This window comes from Leguminivora glycinivorella, chromosome 1 (assembly GCF_023078275.1).
Source record: "Leguminivora glycinivorella isolate SPB_JAAS2020 chromosome 1, LegGlyc_1.1, whole genome shotgun sequence".
NCBI lineage: Eukaryota > Metazoa > Arthropoda > Insecta > Lepidoptera > Tortricidae > Leguminivora > Leguminivora glycinivorella.
The window spans coordinates 14684591-14710326 of NC_062971.1; the positions used below are offsets into that span (position 1 = coordinate 14684591).

At 36.7% G+C, this 25736-nt stretch overlaps 1 protein-coding gene across 2 annotated transcripts in view; it reads left to right on the forward strand.

Annotated features, from left to right (window-relative positions):
- Positions 1–6386: 6386 nt before the first annotated feature.
- LOC125228701 (MICOS complex subunit Mic10-like) overlaps positions 6387–25736 on the forward strand; it is a 101878-nt gene continuing 82528 nt past the window's right edge. Inside the window, exons 1-2 of one of the 2 annotated variants that reach the window (XM_048133367.1) lie at positions 6387–6637; positions 6839–7008. In XM_048133367.1, the coding sequence (XP_047989324.1) occupies positions 6846–7008 (163 nt within the window). In that variant the 5' untranslated portion in view covers positions 6387–6637; positions 6839–6845. Of the gene's footprint in view, positions 6638–6838; positions 8247–25736 lie in introns of those variants that run through there. The other variant, XM_048133361.1, reaches the window with a different exon arrangement.

Genomic DNA, 25736 nt, shown 5'->3' on the forward strand with positions numbered 1-25736 from the left:
GTAGTTGGACGCCAGTACTATCTCTGGCCACACAGGTGGTTCAGTCTCCTTCCCTTTTCCAGCACTACTGGAACAACGTCCTCAGGTATTCCCACCAGGAGCAGTGTGCAGGCCCTCTTCTTCAATGGGATCGCCTGGTGGAGGGTCCACTTCCTCACTAGCGCCCATGGGTTCTGGAAGTTCAGGACTCTCCCGATCTTCGTGAGGTTCTCCTCCAGTGCCGGTATCAGGATGCCGCACCTTGTGTTCCTGACCATCTCGTCCTCCCTCTTTCCAACGAGATGGTCTCCATTTTGGAGGGTAGCCGACTCTAGCCACTTCATCAGCCACGCCTTGGTGTTTGCGTCCTGGCACCACAGCTTCAGGTACCCATCCACAAAACTTGGTTTTCCTGAGAATGCTGGGGCCTCCGCTACGGTATCCAGATCGGTCTCGATGGCAGCCTGGAAGATTGCATCTCCGATCTTCTTCTCCACCTCTACCGCGTCTTGCTGCGACAGTCTGCCCGTGCGATCGTTGGTGATCGCCACCGTCAGGTCCGCCGCTGCTGCCGCTGCATAGGAGGTGGGTCGGTCCGCTGTTCCCGAAGAGGCATCCATGCGCTGCTTTTTGTGGTCGCCTCTGGGAGATATGGTTTCATCCAGGCGTGCCCTCTTGGCTTTCCCCTCTGGTTTCTTCGCCTGGGTTTGTTTAGCAGCGGTCGAGTCTTCGTCCTGCTGCTTGGTTTCAGAGGTGCGGCTAGCTGCTTCTCTTCGCTTCCGGAGCCGCTGCCTCTGCTTCTGCGAAAGTTTATTTCGCGGTGGTTCGTGCTCGGTCTGGGCAGGCTTCCCTCTTGGTTTACACCTGATCTCCCAGCCGGGATCTATGACCTGCTTCGAGGGTTCAGCAAGTGTCCCGCTCTCCGCCGTCGGTGGTTTTTGTGAGGATGGTCCAGCTTTCGGAGGTTCCTTCGTCTCCGGATCAGCCACCTGGGCCGGGATTCCCGAGGGTACCCCAGCTTTCAGTGGCTGCTCCGGCTTCGATGGCTCCTCTTTGGCCGTTCCGCTCTTCATATGTTTCGCCCTCCTTAGTGCTTCAGCCTGAGCCGTCTCATCTAAGGAGGTCGTTGTGTTTTTGGTTGGTTTTTTTGTTAATAATATTTTAAAGTTTCTTCCATTCTGTTCCCACGAGTAGCTGAGGAAATAAAAGGTCCATTCTACGCAGAGCCCCGCATGCGCAGACAAGGCTAAATACGATGGGTTTCGCCCGGTACCCAAAGGTATCGTTCGCGACTGAGCTCCCTCTCAGCCATGCATCCATCGGCACGATGTACACCTTGGATTAGGTTTGGGTGGGCAAGTTGCAATGATGGGGTTACCCCCAAGACGACAACCCGACCAAGTGCACTCCTCTTTTATCCGGGCTTGTGACCGGCTCCTTTTTGGACCACGGATGATCCGCAAGGAAGGCAGAGTTAGTCGGCGGTTAATATTTACCCCGTTTTTGGGGCAAATATTAACAATGAAGGGGTTTTATTAACCTTTGATGTGACATTTGGTTTGCTGTTTAAAGTTAGGTTTTTTTTAAATAAAACAGTGTGTTATGTTTATAATCATTATTTTAATGTTCTGTTCTCATATTAATAACTCAAAAATGCAAATAAAATGAGACTTCCTCTTAGAAAATAATTAATATTTCTACCAAAAGTTAATCAATAATCAGTCTTACAAAAGTTTAATTTTGTAACATTGTTACAATATGTCTCTTAATATCACAAGTAGTGCTTAAAATTAGACAGTAAAGTTATTCTTAAATATTAATCTGACTAATGGATCAATATTACCTAACCATTTAAAGTTCTAACATACCATATGAGTACCTATGCTTTATAAGTAAAAACAAAACATATATTGAGATCATATCTCACTCAAACTTACATTCTAATTAATTTGTATAATCAGTTTAAACTGATGACACAATAATAACAACATAATAATATACTAATAGTACTCTCTACCTCTGGCTTGCCTTGGCTGGCCGTCCAGAGTGGAGTCGTTAGGGTTACATGCTCCAGGGGTGGAAGTGAAAATTTGCATAAGACGCGAGTTGGTGCAGTGGCTTCACAGCCACTGGGCAGAAAGCGGTGTACACCTCTCGACACCCTTGAGTTCTCACACCGGTGTTGCCCTTGAGCCATCTTGGATGTCGCTTTTTGTGGGGGCCCATCTTGTGGGGACGAGTCACCGTCTGCCGGAAATAAAATTGGATACCGTTTTATTAGGCAGGCGTCCGGTTTTTTATCCATAGCCCAGTATTTAGTCCATCACTTTCATCAAAATAGACCAGTTCATTTTAGATTCCATTAACTCTCAAATAGTCCTTACACCCTGGCGGGTGTTGCCTCTGCGTGTGTCCCATGATACGGGCAAGGGCAACATCCGCTCGGTGTACCCCTTACATTTCATTAAAGTGTCGAAAGGGCCTCTACGTGTTGGCTTCGGCCCCGCGCACGCCTCCCAAAGGTCCGGAATACCATTGTTCCGTGATGGGAAAGACATACTAATAGTAATAACATAATAATAACCGGTTAATACTTACCCCCACATTCTGTTAGTACTTGCCCCATAGGCACTTTTTACACAAAATAAATTATAAAAAAATAACTACGCATAAATTTGACAAAACAACAAGATGACGTATTGGTTCATTAAATAAACTATTTATGCATAATAATCCGGAATCAGTAAACAAATTAATTAAAACTCAAATCAAAAAAATCGTAACGTAAAAATGAACACTCACCTGCGTTTTTGACCCCATGTACCACAACTTCACAACGCGGCGGCCAGTGGGCAACTGACGAGTCGCGACACGTTCGCTAGTCTCACGCGAAGTTATAACCTTGAAATTAGTACCCTGTCGTGTATAGTTTAGGAGCTAAAGCCTGTCAACCAAATTTTGGCAGTAGCAATGTATATCAAACTAAAGTATGGTATCCCTATGAAACGAACAAAAACCAGCAATGTACGTCGAACAGCCACAGATATTTTTTTTTCAAGGGGCTCGCTCCTTCCTTACGAATTAGATAATGTATTAAAAAGGGACAGATATGTGCTAGTTATTTCTCTTTTTGGTAGGGTGGAGATTTCCACAGATAAGATACAAATGACACGCGAATTTCCACCGATTTTCAAAACTAGTGTTGCTAGCCCGCGATTTTTCAAATTTGCCGCCTTTTTCTAGTGACAAGATTTGGTTGACGGTCTATAGATGCTTGTTAATACCTACCCCCGTTAAAACAAGCCCCTGTCTCCCCTACATGGATGTTGCACGCCGAACATTACTTTGAAGCCAGAAAATTTGACCTTGAATTACGTCACGCCGGTCTTGCATCTCTTTCTTTAGGGTGTCCATGATTAAGCATACATTAGGGACATCCCGCGGAATTTGACGTATTACATCTCTCGACACAGGCTTAAAACCTTTGAACCTCCGTTTTGACAATATTCTCAGCTTGATATGATATTGATATGTGTTAAAATGTCAAATATTAATATTAGCGCCATCTATCTGAGCGTACCTACCCCAAAGGTGTATCGCCATCTAGCTCACCGTACCTTTTTCTGTATGGTTTTGAGGTACGTTTTTTTCTTAGACTTTATCTGTCTATACGGAGTTACATAAGTATTTGTCTTTTACTAACTGACACCTGTGTTTATTAAAGCATGCAATGGAATATATATTTTAGTGTTTTGGTCACTTTAAACCATCACAATAATATTTTGGTAGTAACTACTGGGAAAACTAATCCCAGTAGCTATCAACCCCCGATGTGGTAATTAACAATGTGGGGGAAATCCCAGTAGTTAGGACAGGTAAAAACTTGGTGGTAACTAGTGGGAATTTTGTGCCTACAAAAATATAAGGGAAGTATTTGTCAATGGGGAAATAATGAAATACTAGGACGTTTTAAAACAGTATCTTTATTTTTAAGCGCCGCCCCAAATCTCAAGGAAGGTGGTTCTCAATTCGTACGTATTTCAATTCTCTTCGCATGTATATATGTATCTCAATTTAATGTTTATGCCACGATATATCCGTCGTTACTGGACTGATTTTTAAAATTTCTTTCTGTGTCATAATCTTCAGGCTTAAAGTGCAAATCTGCAAATTGTCAAACGCTCTGAAACATTTCCTTTTATCGGTACAATCGACAGCCAACAGCCAATGCTGCCTCCTTCCTTCATCTTTTGGAACACTGAAAAGTTTAATATTATTCATGTTAATTGTAAAGACATAAATTATAAAAAGTTGGTATTATTATACTGTGATATGAACTATGAACATAGAAACCGTACCAAGTTGATAGATTTAGCTCCATTCAATAAGAGTAAATACCATGCAAGAAAAAAGATTGGTCACCCTAGTCGTAAAACCACACATAGCATTATTTTTCTTTAAAGGTCATATTTATCGTTCTAAACCTATTCGTGGGAATTTTGATATAATTTGAGACAATGAAAACAATATAATGATAAGAACTAACCAAGATTACAAGCAAAATAGAAGAAAATTTATTGCCAGTGAGGTTTATGAACATTTTGGTAAAATAAGTACTTACTTGTGAAATTTTACGTCGGATTTCGGTTTCCATTTACTTCCACAATGGTTCACTATGCAATACATAGCTCAGAACTTAAGTAAATCTTCGAAAAACGTTTATTTTGCAAAATAAATCTCTGAATCGGTGAATGAATTTTGACAATTTTGACATATCGGGCATATTTTTTTATTATTAGTGTTCCCATAGTACGCAGGAGGTAAATACCGGAGAAATAAGGTTTTTGTGGATTAGCGATAATCACAAATATCATTAGAGTTACCTGATTTGTGGTTTAGATACCGGTTTTATTGCGACCTATTTTTAAGGCTATTTAGGATATGAGCATACTTGATACGGGACCTTAGGGCGGGACGGGAATTAATCAGTAAAATCAGTTACTAAAAATGCTTACATTTCAAGATTCAAAGGTGCTGTATTTCAAATATGAAAATGGGCCATTTTTTTCAAAGTTGTCCACCCCACTTTTTTTCGGATTTGGAAATTTTTATGTGTTTTCCACTCAGAATCGCGAGCTCTTTCAATCCTAATATGAGAAAAAAAGTGTCGCAACTTTTTTCCCCAGTCCGTTACCATTTTTTCATACATTTTGTATGGCGGGAACGGAATGGAAGGTTCGAAAAAATGTATGAAAATCTTGGGAAAATTTTTTGCTCCTATCAGGATCGAAAGAGCTCTCGATCCTGAGTATGAATCGCGTAAAAAATCACGCAGCGCACGCACGCACGCACGCACGCACGCACGCACGCACGCACGCACGCACGCACGCACGCACGCACGCACGCACGCACGCACGCACGCACGCACGCACGCACGCACGCACGCACGCACGCACGCACGCACGCACGCACGCACGCACGCACGCACGCACGCACGCACGCACGCACGCACGCACGCACGCACGCACGCACGCACGCACGCACGCACGCACGCACGCACGCACGCACGCACGCACGCACGCACGCACGCACGCGCACGCACGCACGCACGCACGCACGCACGCACGCACGCACGCACGCACGCACGCACGCACGCACGCACGCACGCACGCACGCACGCACGCACGCACGCACGCACGCACACACACACACACACACACACACACACACACACACACACACACACACACACACACACACACACACACACACACACACACACACACACACACACACACACACACACACACACACACACACACACACACACACACACACACACACACACACACACACACACACACACACACACACACACACACACACACACACACACACACACACACACACAGCCAGACAGATAAACACACAGACAGACAGTTTCAACAGTTAAAATAATCTCATACTTTAAAGACGTCACTAGAATTAACTTTAAAGACGTGACTAGAAATATAGGTATAGCGCCATCTCTCGGTGAATTTACTAACTAATTTGCACGACCTGTATCATGTTGGTTATTCAGGGATAATTCTTTATTATGTTAACCGATTTCGACAATTTTTACTTTATTTGAAAGATAATATTTTACGTAAAATTTCGTAGTAATTTGGAGTGCGAACTGAAAAGTGTTTTTTTTTAATATACAGACTCGACTATATTTTTCCTGTAATATTTGGCATAAAACCATGTTTTGTATCAATGCGTCGCCATAAGTGTTCTTTTTATACCTTTTTGGTAGGTACGGAACCCTAAAAATGGCAACAATGTATTTCAATACTAACCTCATTTCAGTGCGACAAGCTAACTTCAAATACGTACAGTGACAGTGCATGTCAATGAAAATCAATGTAACATAAAATCAGTATGGTTTAAAATTCCAACAATTTTTATTTATTAAAATTCAGGGCTTTTCATCCACGATGTGTGTAGTCGCATTCCCATCCGTCATATTAGATCTGTAACTAAATCACTATCATGAATGATGTTTACAAGAAAAAGTAAATGAATGTAGTAGGTTAGGAGTACTTCGGTTAAATTATCTAAATTAGAACAGTTATATACTTACAGTCAAAACTTAATCCAAGAAAGAATCTCAACTGTAAGTATTGCTTAAAAGGTTATTCTTAATAAATCTAGTCTTCATCAGGTGTATGACATTGGTGAAATTATACATTTGATTTGCCGTTATACAAATTTAGAATACAGTATGACGTAGTTATATTTACATTACACTATGTCTTAGGTATTAATACATTTTAGTTGAATTGTACTTTGATCTTAAGTATTATTTCTGTTGCAGGTACACAATGGAACAAATATTCATGATCGAAGTGTTTGTCAAGAAAATTGTACTAAAAATAGAACCACCCGTTAAAGATGAGTACGAACTACGTATGGAAGAAGAAGAGAGGAAAAGAGAGGCAGAAGCTGCGGCGCTAGCTGAGGCACTATTAGCTGAGAAAATGAAAGGTAAGAAACCGAAACCTCCTAAAAAACCTAAAAAAAGCAAGGAACCACCTCTACCGTCAGAAGAAGAATTAAAATACGCACAGACGTGTACAATGCAAATGAATTGCTTGCCTCTGTTCGATTTCTATGTAGCACATGATAACTTCGTAGCACCGCCGCCACCTCCACCTCCTACCAAGGGAAAGAAAGGAAAAGGAGGTAAGGGTAAGGGCAAGAAAGGCAAACCTGTCTTTGTAAAACCACCTTTACCATCCGAACCATTACCACAGCCTCCTTATTTTGGAGTCGGAAATGCGGTTATATTCATATCAAGGCCGTCGAAGTTACAGGAAGTATTGGAAAAAACGCCTATTTTTGTCACGGTTTGGAACAGGGATGAAAATTTTAATTGTATAGGTTTCGTGAAAGTTCCATGGCATGAGACTTTCTTTAAATGTCTTGAGCGATCTGCTGAACTAAACCCGGTTAATATGGATCAAGCAGAGTACAGAGACACTAAAAAACCAGAAATCATTACCAATACTGTTGAAATGGTGAGACCACTACAATGTGAGGAAGATTTGAAACCCTCAGGCGAAATAGAATTTTTCGTTAGATTAAGTTGTTTAGGCAACAGAGTGCTTAGTTATTTCGTCTGTTTACCTGAAATGGAGAGGATTCCAGGTCGAAAGTATCTCAATGATGATTTGAAACTAAAGGATGTTGAAGTAGTCAGGCATTGGGAAGGGACCACTATAGACGAGGTTCCTCCTGTGGCCTTTTTCTTTAGCGCTCCAGATATTACTAGAGAACCAATCAGACCCGTGGAGGAACCAAAAGTGTATGAAGATTTTGTGGCTCCTTACACTGCAAGCGAACTGGCAATTTTAGCCATGGGCTTTCCTAAAGGTCCATGTGGAGGTACAATTGTCCAAAACGCATGGATTATAGAGGATCTCAACATCAGTTTATACAGGGTGAAACTGTCAAAGGCAAATACCAGCATGGACAATTTGTAAATAAAAGAGATATTCATGGTCCATGTGGAAGATTGGACTGTCCTTTAGCTAAAAAAATTCGGCAATATTTGTGCACAGAAGGCAGTTACAAACCGTGTAAAAAGCCGTGCTGCAAGGAATATATTAGCAGTATTAGGATGTTATCATGTGCTAGGCAAGAAATTCATTCCGTAACTGTTCTTTGGTGTTACAAAATAACACGAGTCGTAACATAGTAAATTAAACCCAGTATTTTAAGAATATCTATTTATTATTATTTCTAGTATCCCTACTATTTATCATCCTGGTGAGTTATACCGTTAAAGTTAATTCTTTACTTGTACAGAATCTGGGAGGATGCATTTACATGTAAGTAATCCAACCAATATTTTTATTACTTCCGCTTTTTAATTGGGTTTGCCTTAACCGTTACAGGATACGCTGAGCCATTGTTTCAAATACTTGATTACTGATTACACTCTTATTCGTGCGACCCTAATTTAAATGAAGATTTATAACAACTTTCTCTTTTTGCTCGAACTGTCTCAATGAATCACGCTCGCGAATATTGTGTGATTGCTGGCAAAAGTCTTTAGTACTCAGAACTAATATTTATTTTCTGATTGGTAGGTAAGTCTTGAAGACACACATTTGGCCGAAAGCCCTTCCTGTGTTTAAAGAACTAAATATGTTTTTAGGACTACATGTATGTTTGTATGTGATATAAATTGTCGATTTAATCAATTTATAATAAAATATACTTTTTCGCCCAGAACGTGCAAATTGTGGAATGGTAGCTCATTCTGAGGTGTTTCTCTTTGCGCTATGATATAGAGTTCTTCAAGAAGCAGGTATTTAGGGTTCTCAAAGACCGGCAACGCATAAGTGGCTCCCCTGATGTTGCTTATGTCCATGGGTGGCGATGACTGCTTCCCATCAGGCGGCTCACCTGCTCGCTTGCTGCCTATTTCATAACAAAACTATTTTTAAACAAAATGTGATGCTAAATCGCCACAATTTCCAAAAGCTTTCGATCCATCGTAGATAATTCTCATCATTAGTTCACCTGCAAGCCTGTACATAAATAACGCATTTTAGTGCTGTACCAGTATATCAAAGAGCTAATCATTGAGCCATTAGGCACGTATTTTTCCTAGGGCATGGCGCATCATAAGTTTCGCATTAGCTCAGCTCGGGGGCGTTCAGTCAGGGCAGAATTAATGGGTAAATAAACGGTATGAACCATTACAGGTAACGTTCATTGTGACGAGTCTAAACGCAAACTCTATACATAGAACGGTAACATATATATATTTGCTTTACCTGGAATGTTTTGCCTGACGGGAAGTGAAAAACTATAGGGTATCCACGTCTCAAGGTGCTTAAAAGTAGATTTTTTTATCTACATTTAAAATTATCAATACTAATATTGATACTTCCACAACTTCATTTCATTAATTCATATATCCAGGTTGTCTTTTAAAAACACTTACAAACAATAAATAAATAAATAAATATTATAGGACACAGATTGACTGAGTTCCACGGTAAGCTCAAGAAAGCTTGTGCTGTGGGTACTCAGACAACGATATATATAATATGCAAATACTTATATACCTACATAGAAAACATCCATGACTCAGGAACAAATATCTGTGCTCATCACACAAATAAATGAGCTTACCGGGATTCGAACCCGGGACCGCTGCGTAGCAGGCAAGGTCACTACGCGCTACAATACGACAATACAAATAAATATAAATTTATTCAAAATGCTTACAATGCCTAACTGCGTTAATTTACTAAATTTACAAAACCTATCTTATTCTGTCCGCTTATTTCATTCGTGCTATATCAACTGTCATAATTATGTCGGAAACCGAAAACCAACAATTAGGGTACAAGTGAAACGCATCCTTTACCGTATGTCCAATTCTTCGCCCAGACAATGGACGGATTAAAAAGCCATAAACCGTTTGTGAAAATCCTAATTACTACACTTAGCGTGGTCACCGAGCGTGGCAGATTCGAATGTCAAATTGGAGTTAATTGTAAAAACGAGGTAAGTGTGATTTCGGAGTACGAGAACAGGGTTTTTTAAAACATAATATATGGCTATTGGCTACCTTTTTATAAGCATGCCCTAATATTAACTTTACGTCTATTAAAAATCTGTATCCGTCTCATAGATATTAAATATGTATACATACGACTCGTTGTAACCTGTGTTAATAGTATATTTTAACATAATTTCCATAATTTCCTTGCAGTTTATAACTCTGCCCTGGGGCCATTTTTTTATAAAGATACCTACAAATTGTACAAATAGTAAATTGGTCATTGAACATATAATTTATTTGATGCGTTTTATGGAAACTGTAGGTACCCTCATTGATACTTCTTTTTAGGCTTTTTCTTATACTGCTATTTTAAGGGTTTTTAGTCACTTACTTAATATCCTTAAAAAGTTTATCACTTTTAATTTACTTCAGAACAAACAGGAAACATCTGATACCTTAAACTCAAGCACTGAGGTTCAAAATCTGTTATGAACATTGTACAATTGAGTTCTGCATATTAACGTGATATAAAACATGGTCATATAGGCCAAGGGTGTGAATTTGATTCCGCTTATCCAAAATGATGATGTTTTCCAAGAATTACGTTTATCTTCAAACAAACGGTAAGTATTAAAGGATTGAGCATATGCCATGAGTTATTTGATACTTTACTCAATTAGTGTAAACGTTATGGAAAATGTAACACATTTTTGGTTCCAAGTGGTTCCAGTAACCGGTACGGAATTGCGGACGCCGTTTTGTTCACTTTCTTGATACCTACCAATTTTACCTAAGAAAACAAATGACTTTGAGTCCCGTCGACATTTAGAACTTGATATTCGACGGGATGAGGTGAAGGCCCGTCCACCTGCGGCTATTATATATAGTTATATTAACGGTGTGGTGTCATGCCCGTCGTGTGCACGGGTTTTCGCAAATAAAATCGGCTACGTGAGCCATATGCGAGCACATCAACGTACTCAGCAAAGGATTTGAGAACAGTCACCATGGTCGGATCCGGCCGGGAGAGATATAATTTTTGTGACGTTTACGCTATCAAGTAATGTATTCTAAAACGTCAAAAACTCAAGGTAGAGGCTTTCGTAATGAAAAAGGTATCATTATATGGACATAGTTACCGATTAAAATATGTGTTGAGAAATATGTAAATGTTTACCTCTTTTCGTTTGTTTCAAAAGAATATTTTGATCATTAGCCGCTTAAGGATGTTTTGTATTAGACGAATAAATAATATATTATTTATTTTATAAGTAACATATTTTTTTAAATTACGGGTAAATCACATACGGATAGATATCTACCTACGCTTTGAATTAGGTAGTTATAATACATATAGGAAGGTGGTACTTATGCAAATTATAAAAACGTTAGGTTGTGAAACAACATATACTTACAGCATCTTAGCATAATTCCTAGCATTATACCCATATTAGGGTAAACATAGCTACTATGGATATAACTACACTCACGACTGGTTATTCATCAGTTAAACATTCATAAAAGCAATTCAGTTGGCAAAATAATAGGCAGCTAGTATATTTTCGTATTACTTCTCTTACCTGACCATATTAATAAATAATTTATGTTACTATAGAAAAACTAACAGGTATTTTCCAATAACTAGTGAAAATAAGTTGTGCAAATGTAGAAAGGTTACATTCGACTACATATTATCACATTACATGTGCAATGAAATAATATTAAAATAGATTTTCACACTACATTGTGAAGACTTGGGAGCCTAAAGGATCAGGAACGCATAATATCCGCTAGCGTCGCATGTGTCCATGAGTAAGTTGCGTTGGGCGCGTAACATCGGGATTGGCATTCATTCAGCACAGTTTTCTTCATTCCCATCTTTTTACATTTTCGTTCTTTTTTTAATAAGGATGGAAGAACAGTAAGATACCAACGTTTTTATTTGCAAATCTATTATGGTGTTAACCCGGAGTATAACCCATTTAAAAAACATAATATTATACTATTTCGTTTAGTTTAAATCAGACACATCGACATAAGAGCTTACATTACACAAAGTGATAATAGCAGTAATGTTAGAACATTAGCGCATTGTAATAGATGCAAATTGCAAACAATGGAGCCGGTGAATAGCTGCAAGTTGATACGCCACAAGGTCAATGTGATAAAATGATAATTAGAATAAGCGAAGCAGGAGCGCATATGGTTCACGTTCAGGGTAAACATCACATACTTAATTAATATGCTTTTAAAACTGTCTTTGGAAAATCGTACCAAGAAAAATGAGTTGACTCTTACATCAATTATTGATGTAATCCTTTGTTTTATATAAATCTAGGTAAGTAGGTACATGTATTGGAAGTGGTAAAATATCTATGGCTTATACAAGTTATCCATTTCGAAAGCTCCATTGTAAAGGTAGGTACGAAATATATGACATAGAATAGAATAATAGAATATTTTTTATTCGAAAGCACACAGATAATAAATAATTTTACACTGACATAGAAATCATATTATTTTTCCATTAATTTAAAAATAAAAAATATTTTAAAGTTCAAAAAAATAATTGGTGGGTCTATACCAATTAGGTATGTATTTATTATACATAGTTCCTGCTTTATCTTCATCAGCTTATCTATGAATTTATTTTTACAAATTTTGTAACGGTAAGTTATAGTCCTATCCATTATGTAATTTAATACAATACTGTAAACCCTATAAATGTTTACTGTCAATAGCCTATAAATCCTATAATTATATGCATATTTTATATCAAAATATATCTATGCACATTCAGTTAATATTTAACGCCTGAAATAAATTTTGGAGCAAACATCTTAAAAGTCTCCGTAGAAGCCTTCAAGATTAAGGATTCGTTGAAATCATAGGGTTAAAGGTAAGGTTAAGGGAAATTTTAAAGCTGGGTTATTTGTAATATGCAATAAGTAATATAGTTATCATACAACATACATAATATTTTTTCCTAAATTCCCTATGTATGACAAAGGGTCATCTATACCTAAGCCCCTTAGTGCAATGACTTTCTATCATATTGTGTTACTATCAACGGTTACTATTATCGCCTGCAAGCAGTCGATTTACCCTTATCTTATCTTAAATCTGCCCCCTTACGGATACACTTCGACCCATCGGGATCTTTTGTGCAATTACCCCCTACGATCCTAAGATCCTTCAGCTATTCAGGAGCTTCTCGACCATCTCCACGTATCGGATGATGAGCCTCATGGGTAGCTCTCTGAAGTCCTTCGGTGCCAGGTAGCCTGCTCCAAAGTTCTTCATTCTTTGTCTGGCGAGGGCGTGACATTCACACATTAGATGTCTGACGGTCTCTTCCTCTTCGCCACACATGCGACAATCAGTGTTGTCGGCGCGTCCCATCTTGGCCAAAATTCCTTTGACTCCGTAATGGCTTGTGAACACCCCGTTATAATTTGGAGTTGTCTTTTGCCTAGCTTCCCTAGCTTTTTGCTCCATCCAGAATCTACCCTCTGCATAAAGAGCTTTGAATGTCGATTTACCCTAAAAGCATCATTGATTTATTGTGTCATGCCTATATACATAACATATTATGCGTCTTTGTTCACAGTGACTTTAGCAGGTTAGTAGTTAAGTAAGAAGTCAATAAGATTGTTTGCATGATGTAACATAGATCTCTTGTTGCCTCGCATGAGTAATATTGACTTGTTTCAAAAACACAGAGTAGGATAAGGATTGATTTAAGTAGGTACGTATTCAGTTTAAAATTTTATTTTAATATGTATATAAAAGAAAATGTAGATACTGGGCTATCAATAGTTCACAGTTTGTTATTAACAGGCAATTACAACTTTTACTTATGTAAGTATTAACATTTTTAACTTTTAGTCACAAAAATGCAGATACCATGAATTAGGTAGGTTATTCGTTACTAACAATTGAAATATACATAATTCAAGTACCTTATATAGATAAGAAATTAATTGATTATGTTTGCAGTACAGTCAATATCAAAAAAAATATGCTATCTATACGTACACTTATTATAGATTTTTTTTTAATATCCACGTCGGTGGCAAACATGTATTTGGCCCGCCTGATGGAAAGTGGTCACCGTAACCTATGAACGCCTGCAACTCATATTATATTTTAGTTATACAAGTTCATATGCGTTCTATGTACCTATCATCTTTTCAAGTCTCTAATATTAAATGATACAATTTAATACTGTAAGATTGTAACGTAAAAATATTTTTTAGCTTTTCTTAAATTTTTTTATGCCCTTAGAAAAGACTCGAACAATCATTCCTATGTATAACCATAGCATGAAATCTTTTCTAACCCATCTGCATTTTTTATTAGTGCTATAGTTCAATTGTTTCACTATTTCACATAAAAATAAATATATTAATTATAACGAGCACTGATTGCACGTCCGGGCATTTTCAAAAATTGGGCCCCAAAGTGAATGTTGCAAAATGAACTCAATGTCAGTTTTGTGACGGCAATAAAGCATGAAACTTCAATAAAAATATTGTTTTTGTTTTAATTACATTATATACAGGATGATTCATGAGTCGTGAGCAGGAGTGAACAGGGTACTGGGGAGGGTCACGCTGAGCAACTTTCATAATGGGGCAACACTGAATTGTGATTATTTTTCTTAACTATGACTTAATTGATAGCTAATTATCAATTACGTTCTAATTATGACTTAATTGATGATTAACTATCAATTAAGTCATAGTTAAGAAAAAAAAAATATCACAATTTAGTGTTGCCCCATTTGAAAGTTGCTCAGTGTGACCCTCCCCAGTACCCTGTTCACTCCTGCTCACGACTCATGAATCATCCTGTATACTATAAGCAATAATCTACATTAATGGAAAAAGTTGGTTTCTAGACAATTTTTATTCTTATCACAAAACTGACATAGAGTTAATTTTTGTTAATAACTGTTACTAATTTTGGGCCCAATTTTTGAAAATGCCCGTAAATGTGTAGATTGGCTACTCTGTATCATAACCCGTTGGTGACTTGGGGGCAGGTTGATGACACACTCGCTCTTGACTTTCGCTACGTGCCTCGAGCGCACTAGTTTGGCGGAATGACTCACGCCTTGGTCTATGGACGGCAATTAAAAAACTAGCCAATCAGGCATACACGTGGATATAGTCTTGTTGCGAAACTCTTTATGGAGGTCTAGGTTAGAGACAGACCACATACCTGAGTGTAGTAATTTTACCCGCATAACTGGGTGTAGAAATATAACTGACGAAATGTTTGTATTTTGGGTTGAACAATAAAAATAAACTAACGTTAATCTCAAAACTACTGGTGAGAAACAATTGCTTATAAAAATTATGAACGCGTAAGTTTAATCCTACTCACGACTTCTGAATCACTTTTTAATAAGCCTGTACATATTGTATTCATACTTTTAAAAAAAAACTATCGACACCATCCCTCTCTTTCAAGGAAAAAAAATTACAAAGGATTCAAAGTACGAGTATGTATATATAGATTAAAAAAGCAATAAATAAAATATATATATGTATATACTACAGGATATTTTACACAGATTGACTGAGTCCCACGGTAAGCTCAAGAAGGCTTGTGTTGTGGGTACTCAGACAACGCCGCAGATAAATGCCGCGGGAGTAAAATGTTTCCCATTTTAAACATAGTATATGGACCTTACTATAACCTTTATAAATATTTTAGGTACAGTCAACCAATTGGAACCCTAGGCCACTGTAGAACTATGTCATAGTGACGTTATAAGTCAGATTGTAAGAAATCTCTTACTGCTTGTCATTTTGACATGGTTGTAGAGTGGCCTAGGGTTCCAATTGGTTACCTGTACCTACTTATGCATAGAACTATCCGCAACGATATTTGAAATCAATAGAAACTATTAGAAACAGATGTCGTTTGTAATTTAGTCAGTATCAATAACAGTTTATTGAAGCATGGAGGGTTCTCTATTTAACTAATATGGCGTTAAGTATGTCATGATACCTGTAGCCTTACCATGACTTTTTTGAGTTAAAAAATACGTTACGTTTTCAGTGAGAGTTACGGAAAAGTTGTTAACGTGTTTACTCCGAGTTTTCAATACGTTCCTAACTTTACAGCTAAGGCGCTCTCTTTCTAACTGTATGAAGTCAATAGAACCAGAACTATTTGACAGTCTCTAGTGAAAACTCAATACTTTACGTGAGTAATCATTGACAGTCACTAGCGTAAAAGTAAACCACCAATTCACTGTGATGTGTCATTACTGTCAAATTATATAACAATCCCACAACATTTTCACGATTATATTTGCAATTTTAAATACAATTATGACTAATATGTATTAATTTATAATATTACGTGAAATTCAAGAACAGCTTAAATGTAGCAGTTAGTCAGTAGTTCGATAAAAAGATAAACCAGTGATGAAACCAGTGTTTGATACTTTTACAAAGGTAATGAGTTATATTTATTCATCATTTTGTACTGTTTAGCTACAGTTGAGATGATTATATTGGTTGCTTTCAGAAAAAGAAGATATTATTGAAAACATTGAAAACAATATTTCCATGCCAGCCGTATGGTATTCAGCAAACCCAACGTAGAAGATTGTTAAAATTGATAAGGAATGAGGCAGTTACGAATCAACTGATTATTACCTACAGCAGCAGGCAGTACCAATTCATAGGCATTTTTGTTCCTCAATGCACAATTAAATACGTGTACCCATCCATAGTCACCATAACACCATATCTCGTGGGTATATATTAGAAGTGAACCAAAGGAAAAAACTTCAAAAAAATTATCCTATTATTGAAATAAAGTATATCATTCTGTGACTTTGTTTATTTTGTGATATTCTTGAGTAACAGGCTAAGTATTTAATAAATTGATGTGAAACGAAAACTTAAAACCTAAAATTCAGCGTTTCCGTACATATCAAACATCAATTACAACGACATCGGCATAACGACAAAGTCTAAGGTAAGGTATGGAACTTTTGAATGCCATTTAAGTGATGTATATGAAGATTATAATTTGATACAAAAGTGAGAGCATAGTGAAAAGAATTTTGAAACAAGTAAAAATTATATCCCATTTTTTGGCAGGGCACGTAGCCAAATGCACACACAAACGATTCTGATAACATCGTTATCGTAGCTTAGCTATCTCTTTCACTTTTCCGTATTGACGTGACAGAGCTAGACTGAATTTCGATCGGCGTCTAGCGTCAACGATTGACATTTCAGCTAAGTCCTTGTGTCAAAATTGTCAAAGCTAATTTTTTTTTAATTTATTGGGAGCATTGGCAACTTGGCCATCAGCTCAAACATACAATATTTAATACAACATACAAATAACAGGAATAACAATTACCATGTTAAACATAAAAGTAATAATTGCACATATTGAAATGCTAAACTTATGACTATTTAGTAACTACACAAAACAATGTTTTATGAATGAAAAGAAGTATTTTTGAACAATTACTAAATTATTTACAAAGCGCCAATAGTGTGCATAATAAATTCATAAATTACAGGGTATAATTTTGGATATTTTAAAAGAGCCTTCAAGTTGATTTCCCGGTTCTTTGCTTGGCTGAATATCCCGGGAATTCCCGGTATTTTCGGTAGGTACCGGTATTTCCTGGGAGCAAACTCTAATAGGGATAGGGATAGGGATAGGGATAGGGTTAGGGATAGGGATAGGGTTAGGGATAGGATTCTTTTATTACGCGGGCGAAGCCGCCGGCAAAAGCTAATTCTATATATGATGCTATGTACCCTTTTTCTGCAAATAAAATATTTCTATTTCTTTACTACTCGAGAACATCACAAATAAACAAAGTCAATTAATGAAATACTTTATTTTAGTAACAGGATTATTTTTTTGGAGTTGAGGTTCCTTCCTTTATTGGAGCACTTCTATACATATACCTGTGATGATCATGGCCAATAATACCATTAAGTGCATCGCGGAACAAAAACACCTATAAATTGATACTGCTTCCGAAGGTAATGAGTAGCGTATCTGCCACAGTGCCACAGTATTCATATTAATTGAACTATCTTCCATGTTGACTGAATACCATACGGGTTTGTTCGGAAATGTTGATTTCAATAATAGCCTCCATCATCTTTCTGAAACCAAAAACTGCTTTGAGCAATATAATCATCTCAACTGTAAATAGTACAAAATTATGGCCAAAAATAACTCATTACCTTATTTGATTTGTTTACTGGTTTATGATGAATTTCACGTAATATTATAAATTAATACAATATGTTAGTCATAATTTTATTTAAAACTGCAAAAATAATCGTGAAAATTCCGTGTGATTTTTGTATACTTAAGTTGACAGAAATGTCACGTCAGAATGACTTGGCCTATGGTTTGAGGCCTACTACCGAATACCGAAGTTATCGAAATGTGGACGTGCGTCTCTTTTACTCTTATCAGTATGAAGTAAAAGAGGAAGAGTCCCTCAATGCGTATGTTTCGGAATTCGCAGTAGACCCTATATTGACAGATTTCGATAGGTAAATTTATGGAGATTAGAGGTAAGGAGCGAAAGCTTTAAGTATCAGAACTATCAGAAGTGCACATATAAAAGAAAAGATAGGTGGCACTGGAATAGCAGGTACATAAGGGTTTGACAATCTCTTAGCCTTCTCGGTAGTGACCCCGCCTACGGAGCAAGAGGTCCCGGGTGCAAATCCTGATAAGAGCTATTTTATTTTTTTCTACTACATAATATCTTTTCCTGGATTATTTTATATTTTTACATACATACATGCATACAATCACGGCAGTATCCCATGAAGGGGTAGGCAGAGCACATGAAACTACTCAAGTTCCAGCGCCACTTTTGGCAAATAAGGGGTTGAATAAAAACGAAATTGTGACATTGCAGTGACAGGTTGCCAGCCTCTCGCCTACGCCACAATTTAAACCATATCCCACTGTCGTCTTCTGCGACACCCACGGGAAGAAAGGGGGTGATGAAATTCTTAACTCGTCACCACACGGCATATTTTATAATTTTAATATCAAAAAATATTTTGTTTTGTTACAACTTTTCGAAATTTCATTCGCAAGACTTACAACATTACCTAAGAATCCTAAGATGGGGCAAACAATGTAAAAGGGCTTAAGTTGACATTTTTATTAATAAAACAATAATTAAACACAATTAAAATACACAAAATGAAAATTGAAAAAAAATCAAAAATCAAAAAGAACGCTGTCAGGATCTAACCTGAGAACATCTGCATACGAAGTCAGCGCACTACCACGGGACTACATCGTGACTTGTTCAGTATAACGAAATCAGCCTAGAGAATAGAACGTCTAATGTCATGTCACGTCGCTGATCATTGAGCAAGACATGAGAGATTTGTAACCTCAATTACAAGGCATCAGCCGGTCATTTTTGCGACTGTTCTACTTCGACAGATTTTCCTCCTTACCTCTATTCTCCCTGGGTAAATTACATTTACTTATGATTTTAGTTCCATCGCGTAAACACCAGAGGCGTAGCATTCGTCTATAGTTCTTTCTCCGTTTATTCATAAACTTAGAAAGGGACAGAAGCAGCTTCTTTGGAGTGAAGTTAGGTACAATATAATGTAAACAAACGTAAACTCACTCACTTTCTAAGTAAAGTAATACGGCTCTCACTTGGGCAGCCCATGGTAACGGTACTGTTTATAATGTAACAATAGCTAGAGTAAATTAGAGTTAACAAACACGAAGAGATCTTTTTCACTTGTCTGTATTTTTTAAGGTAAAGTAAGTAATGTAACTGGGTAACCTAATCTTGCTACTTGATTTTAAAATATTATATACATAGTCGTTTACATATTTCTCGTTTTTGTCAAAACTCAATCAAAATGCAAAGACATACTTACTATGAACTAATACTATGAACTCAAAAAAATAAAAAAATAATAAAATCGTTTGTAATAAAATCGTAATTACAATTTGATTAAACTTCGCAGGCAAGCATCAGTCGTAAATTATTTCCCATTATTGTTCATTAAGTAGGTAAAAACATACGCAATATTAAATTAAATTTCTCATTACAGTATATTTTAATTTGGTCACAAGAACCACAAAAATTTAATTCATAGAAAGATACACTTCGCCCTACATTATTAAATATTTCATACAAAATGAAAGTCCTTTGACGAAACCGCAAAATAATGACCGGTGTAAGTTGAAAACTTTGCCTTTTCATATTACAGGCTTCATTCAAACCTATGCTTAATTGTTTGAAATATTTTCAATTACATGAAATTGTTTATTGGTGAAAAAGGAATTTAATTTTTGGGGCTGTTTAAATGACACTTAATTATAGTGATGTACTTTTACGAGTATTGTGTTTCATTGAAACAGGCTAAATTTAATACTAACGAGAAGTTGAGGCTTTCAGATGTGAGGTTAATATTATTTAGCCAACATGGGGCAATAATAAAAATTCGTGCGTGATACGCCGATGTCCCGGGTTCGAATCCCGGTAAGGGCATTTATTTGTGTGATGAGCACAGATATTTGTTCCTGAGTCATGGATGTTTTCTATGTATATACATAATTTATATATTATATAAATATCGTTGTCTGAGTACCCACAACACAAGCTTTCTTGAGCTTACCGTAGGCCTCAGTCAATCTGTGTAAGAATGTTCTATAATATTTATTTATTTATTTAAAAAATTTCGTAAATTTGAATTACATACATCAATTGAAAATGGGTCAAACTGTCTCAATTCTACCGTACAATCAGCCGTAAAGTTGGCTCGTATTATAAAAACAAAACAGATGCCCCTACGCTACCAACACTAGTACATAACACTACCACCAACTTTCCCGATATGTGGAAATATGACGATTCAGTTAAACTAACCAGACGTAATCAACACCACGGCAGTTTCATTAGAAGCCTGCAAAGTTTGAATTGATTAAATTTAGTTCGCAATTGCACTAATTGAACCGTCCTGAATGTCCATTGCTATTGGAAAGGGGAGTATGGGTAAGCGAAGTTCAGTGTTTTAGAATTATCCGAGTAACTATAGTTTTGAAGTTGTTTAACTGTTAACCTAATATGTATATATTTAAATGAGATTTGGCTGCCTAAAAATTTATTGGAAGATGGATCTAGTGTAATCTTTATCAATATAATTGTTTTCACTATACATACATACAAGACAATCTCATCATCATAGCTGGGCATTAACTCGTTAATCCGTTAATCGTTAATTAACGAAGTTAACATTTTGGTTAACGGATTAACTTTTAAGTTAACTTTAAAAAATGTTAACGGATTCGTTAACTTCCGTTAAATTTATTCGAGTCCGTTAATCGTTAATCCAGTTCCGCACGCGCCGAGTAATACTTGCTCTGATCGCTACTGTAAAAGTAAGGCGAAACCTAAGATTTTCACGTAAATTCACAGTCTACAGACAAATTGGTGCCTTTGGATCACTTTTTCGAGACCTGCTAAAGTTTATTAGTCCTACTGCACCCATCACTAATTATTGCGAAATAGAATGTAAATCATCAGGCATGACACACAAATCGCGCAACCGACGTATCAAGCCAAAGTGCAGAGTTCGGCGGGCCGCGCTATCCACCAAGTTACCGTGGACACCCGTGGATCACAACTTCGATTAGAGGTGTCTCAATCCGAGGAACCTACGCACCATGACTACGACCGCATGATTGACTCAATAAAACATATAAAACCTAGAATTTACCGAACCAACGTCGATATAAGTCCAAAGCGAACAATATTTATTAACATTTTGCTTTTACCAATTGGCAGCTGGGATTTTTTAAGATATTTTGGCGAACTTCGGGCTTTAACAGTAACATATAATCTTACGCAAATACTAAATAGTTGAGTAGAGTTTTTTTTATAGCGATTAACGGATTATCGATTAACTTTAACTTCCGTTAAATTTGTTGAAATGTATCGCTTTAACGATTAACGAAGTTAACTTTTATAGTAACGGATTAGCGATTATCGAAGTTAACTATTTGATTAACGGTGCCCAGCTATGCTCATCATTACCAACTACGTAACGTATATAATTCATTACGCGGTAGCGGAAATTTTCCAAAAAAAGTTTTAAAATATAATTTAAATTTATGAAAAATTTTAAAAAAGTTTCAGAATTTTTCCTACTCTAAAAACGTTGCAATTTTAGACATTTTCCACCAGCATAATATAATAGTTATTTGTTATACAAGGGGACATGTTTATTATTCGATATCTCCGTCATTTCTGAACCAATTTTGAAATCTGGATGATTCTGAAGTACTTACAGATGAGAATGATTATCAGAACGGAACTCTAACCAGGGGCGGCTCACTCTTCATCAGCAGTTCTACTGCACCAAATGGCACTGTTCTGGACGTAAGTTTAGTGCATGCTGTTCTTATAAAAATACCAAAGTCACTATAAGTGTGCCGTTCAGATTTGAGGAGTTCCGTTCTGACCATCATCAGCAGTTCCACTGCACCAAATGTCACTGTTCTGGACGTAAGTGCATGCTGTTCTTATAAAAATACCAAAGTCACTATAATTGTGCCGTTCAGATTTGAGGAGCTCCATTCTGACCATCATCAGAAGTTCCACTGCACCAAATGTCACTGTTCCGTACGTAAATGCATACTGTTCCTTTAAAAACACAAAATTCACCGTATGGTGTATGCCTTTCAGATTTGAGGAGTTTTCTCGATTTCTCCAGGATCCCATCATCAGAACTAGGTTCTGAGAAAAATGGAACCAATCTGTATGCATATACATTCAATCAAAAAAAAATTTTTCAAAATCGGTCCAGTAACGACGGAGATATCGAGGAACAAACATAAAAAAAAAAACATACAGACTAATTGAGAACCCCTTCCCTTGAGATTTGGAAGGCGGTTAAAACTACATTTGCACCCGAGTGTAACACAAAACTTTTCCCCTCACTATAGCGAGGAAACTACAACGCAAAAAATGCGTTTATCACTGCTTCCAGTAGTTCGGCAGGTGGTAAATCATCTTTATTACTAGATTCACCTACTTTTATCAATTTTAAAGCAGTTAATTTGACTTTATTCAAAGTCAAAATAATATTGTCTTCGGTGACCGCGATAGTTACTCATGAAATAATTTTTCATTATACTTGATTTAATCCGTTTCCATAGTTTTATCAGCATAATGTAAGTTAATCGTAAAACTAGTGGGTATTGAAGTCAAGAGGAACTTCAATTCTAATGCAATACCTAGTATACCTATATTACGGGCATTTTCAGAATTTGGGTCCCCCCAATTAGCAAAAGTTGTTAACAAAAATTAACTCGCTATCAGTTTTGTGACGACATTTAAATATAGCATCCGTCTAAAAATTTACTGTTTTCAAATTCTAAATGTAGATTATCGCTTAAAGTTTATGTAATTAACACAAAAACAATATTTTTATTGAAATTTCATGCTTAATTACCGTCACAAATCTGACAGTGAGTTAATTTTTGTTAACAACTTTCGCTACTTGGGGGGGTCCCAAATTTTGAAAATTCCCTTACACGAATCCGCGTTTCACCAGGAGGGTTATTAGCAAAAGTTGTGGTATTTGTATATTATTGTGATATTGGTGCATGTATGTATATCTAGTCAATTATTGTAAACTTCTCTAAAGAGGTACACAATTTACGAATTGAATGCAATCTCCAAATGAAAACATCCACCGATAACAAACCACTGGCTGTCAAAAAAGTGGGCAAGACCCACCGCGCAGCGTCACCCGTCCGTGACAACGGCTCCATCATCATAATGTCCCACAATTAAAGCTAATTCATCATCGCCACACGCATTTTAAAAGTCATCGCAGGCTTCTATTCACCCTTTCAGAGATTTTATTGAAATTTGAATTATGATAAGTAGGGTTCTGCAGCTTGACCTTAATTACTTGACCCTCTTTGGGCGTGGAAAACAACAATAACGAGAATAGTTATGCATTATAAGTTGTTGATAAAATATCTTCGTAGCGTCTTTGAACCAGTTTTTACACGTGCTTTGAACGTGGGTTCAAATTTCGCATTCATTTTTGCTTGTACCATAGACTACTTGAACTGCTTTTAAATATAAGATCAATAACATAATATATCATTTGAGGATAGTAATGTCATGTGAGTTTGGAGCTTAACTCTAAATTTCATTAGATTGACAATAATGGAATTTGGTTACAATAGTTGACATCTTAAGATTAATATTGGTCATTTGGTTCATATTAACGTTATCTGGACAACCGTTGAACAATTTAATTTACAACATTATAACTTTTAATTAATCTCATCACACACAAACCTTATTTACGGTCAATAAAGCCCATTTTAACTTATATATAACTTTAGTGAAGACCACAGTGTTGTGGTAATACTTTACTATTCAAAGGGCCCTAATTATAATCTGAATCGTTTAAGAAAATATTTTCGGCGTCAAATAGAACAAGAAAAAATGTTTGAAGACATCGTCTTGAGTTTGGTTTGGCCAACCAAGCGGAAGAACAAAATTCGATGGAGTATCGCTTGATGTAAGAAGTATTACGTAAGAGTACCATTGTATTTAGCTATTCTACGCCTTCAGTTAAAGTAAATTGTATACTTGATATATTATATAACTCTTTTCATTAATGATATTCTAGTGATCGTTGAGATATGAACGTTATCCTGTCAAAAGGTAAAACAATCCCTTATTTTGGACAAAAATAATCTACATCACGTAACCTGATAGTCGCCTGTTGGGATCTTTAGACTCATAATATTCATATCAGACAATGTAAAATATTAGGCACATTTTTTTTTAGTATGGATAGGTAGACGTTTGACCACGATCACACCTGATGGTAAGGTACATTGTCTTTAATAAACTTCAATATAGTTTTTAATATTTTACATGAACACAATCACAGTAACGTATGCCTACTCTCAGATTTCTTATTCTGACGGTATGAGTCACTGCAGAAGTAGAACGGTGGTACGGGTAGGCACCGGCTTCGCTCGAAAAAAGCTAACGCCCTGTGTATACGCGTTATCTGTTGCATCAGATATTATACAGTGTGTGTCATATTAACAAATAATATACGACTCATCAATCTGTAGGTTTTCATCCGGTTAAGATATGTATCCGACTTTGAGCGAATAAAATAATTAATGTTCTAAATGTTCACACTTTTAAACTCATGTTTTAAATGAGGTTTTGTCTAAATAGACACAATGTCAAAATGATTTCAAATTAGATTTTAGTATCCAAGGAGTGATTGTGTGACAAGAAAAACCTAATAAAGCTCTATGGACACTAAACGTTTAACTTGTTGACTCTAACAGCGTCCAGCGTTGTAACATACACACTGTCTAGACACATCCAATTTCTAACACATACACTATTTATATTGGTACAATAAGTGAAAAACACTTAACAATTTCCCGAGTTTTTTTGCGTTTAATATGTCACATAAACTGTAATTATCTGTTGTTGGGCCTTTTCCGAGTATTCATTTCTTGGTTATTTTTAAAAACAATGCGCACATATGTCGGTTTTAACTATTTTTTAAATAACTAAACACTCAATTACACAAAAAAAGGTAATAAATAGTAGAAAAAAAACTTACACAAACTTTTT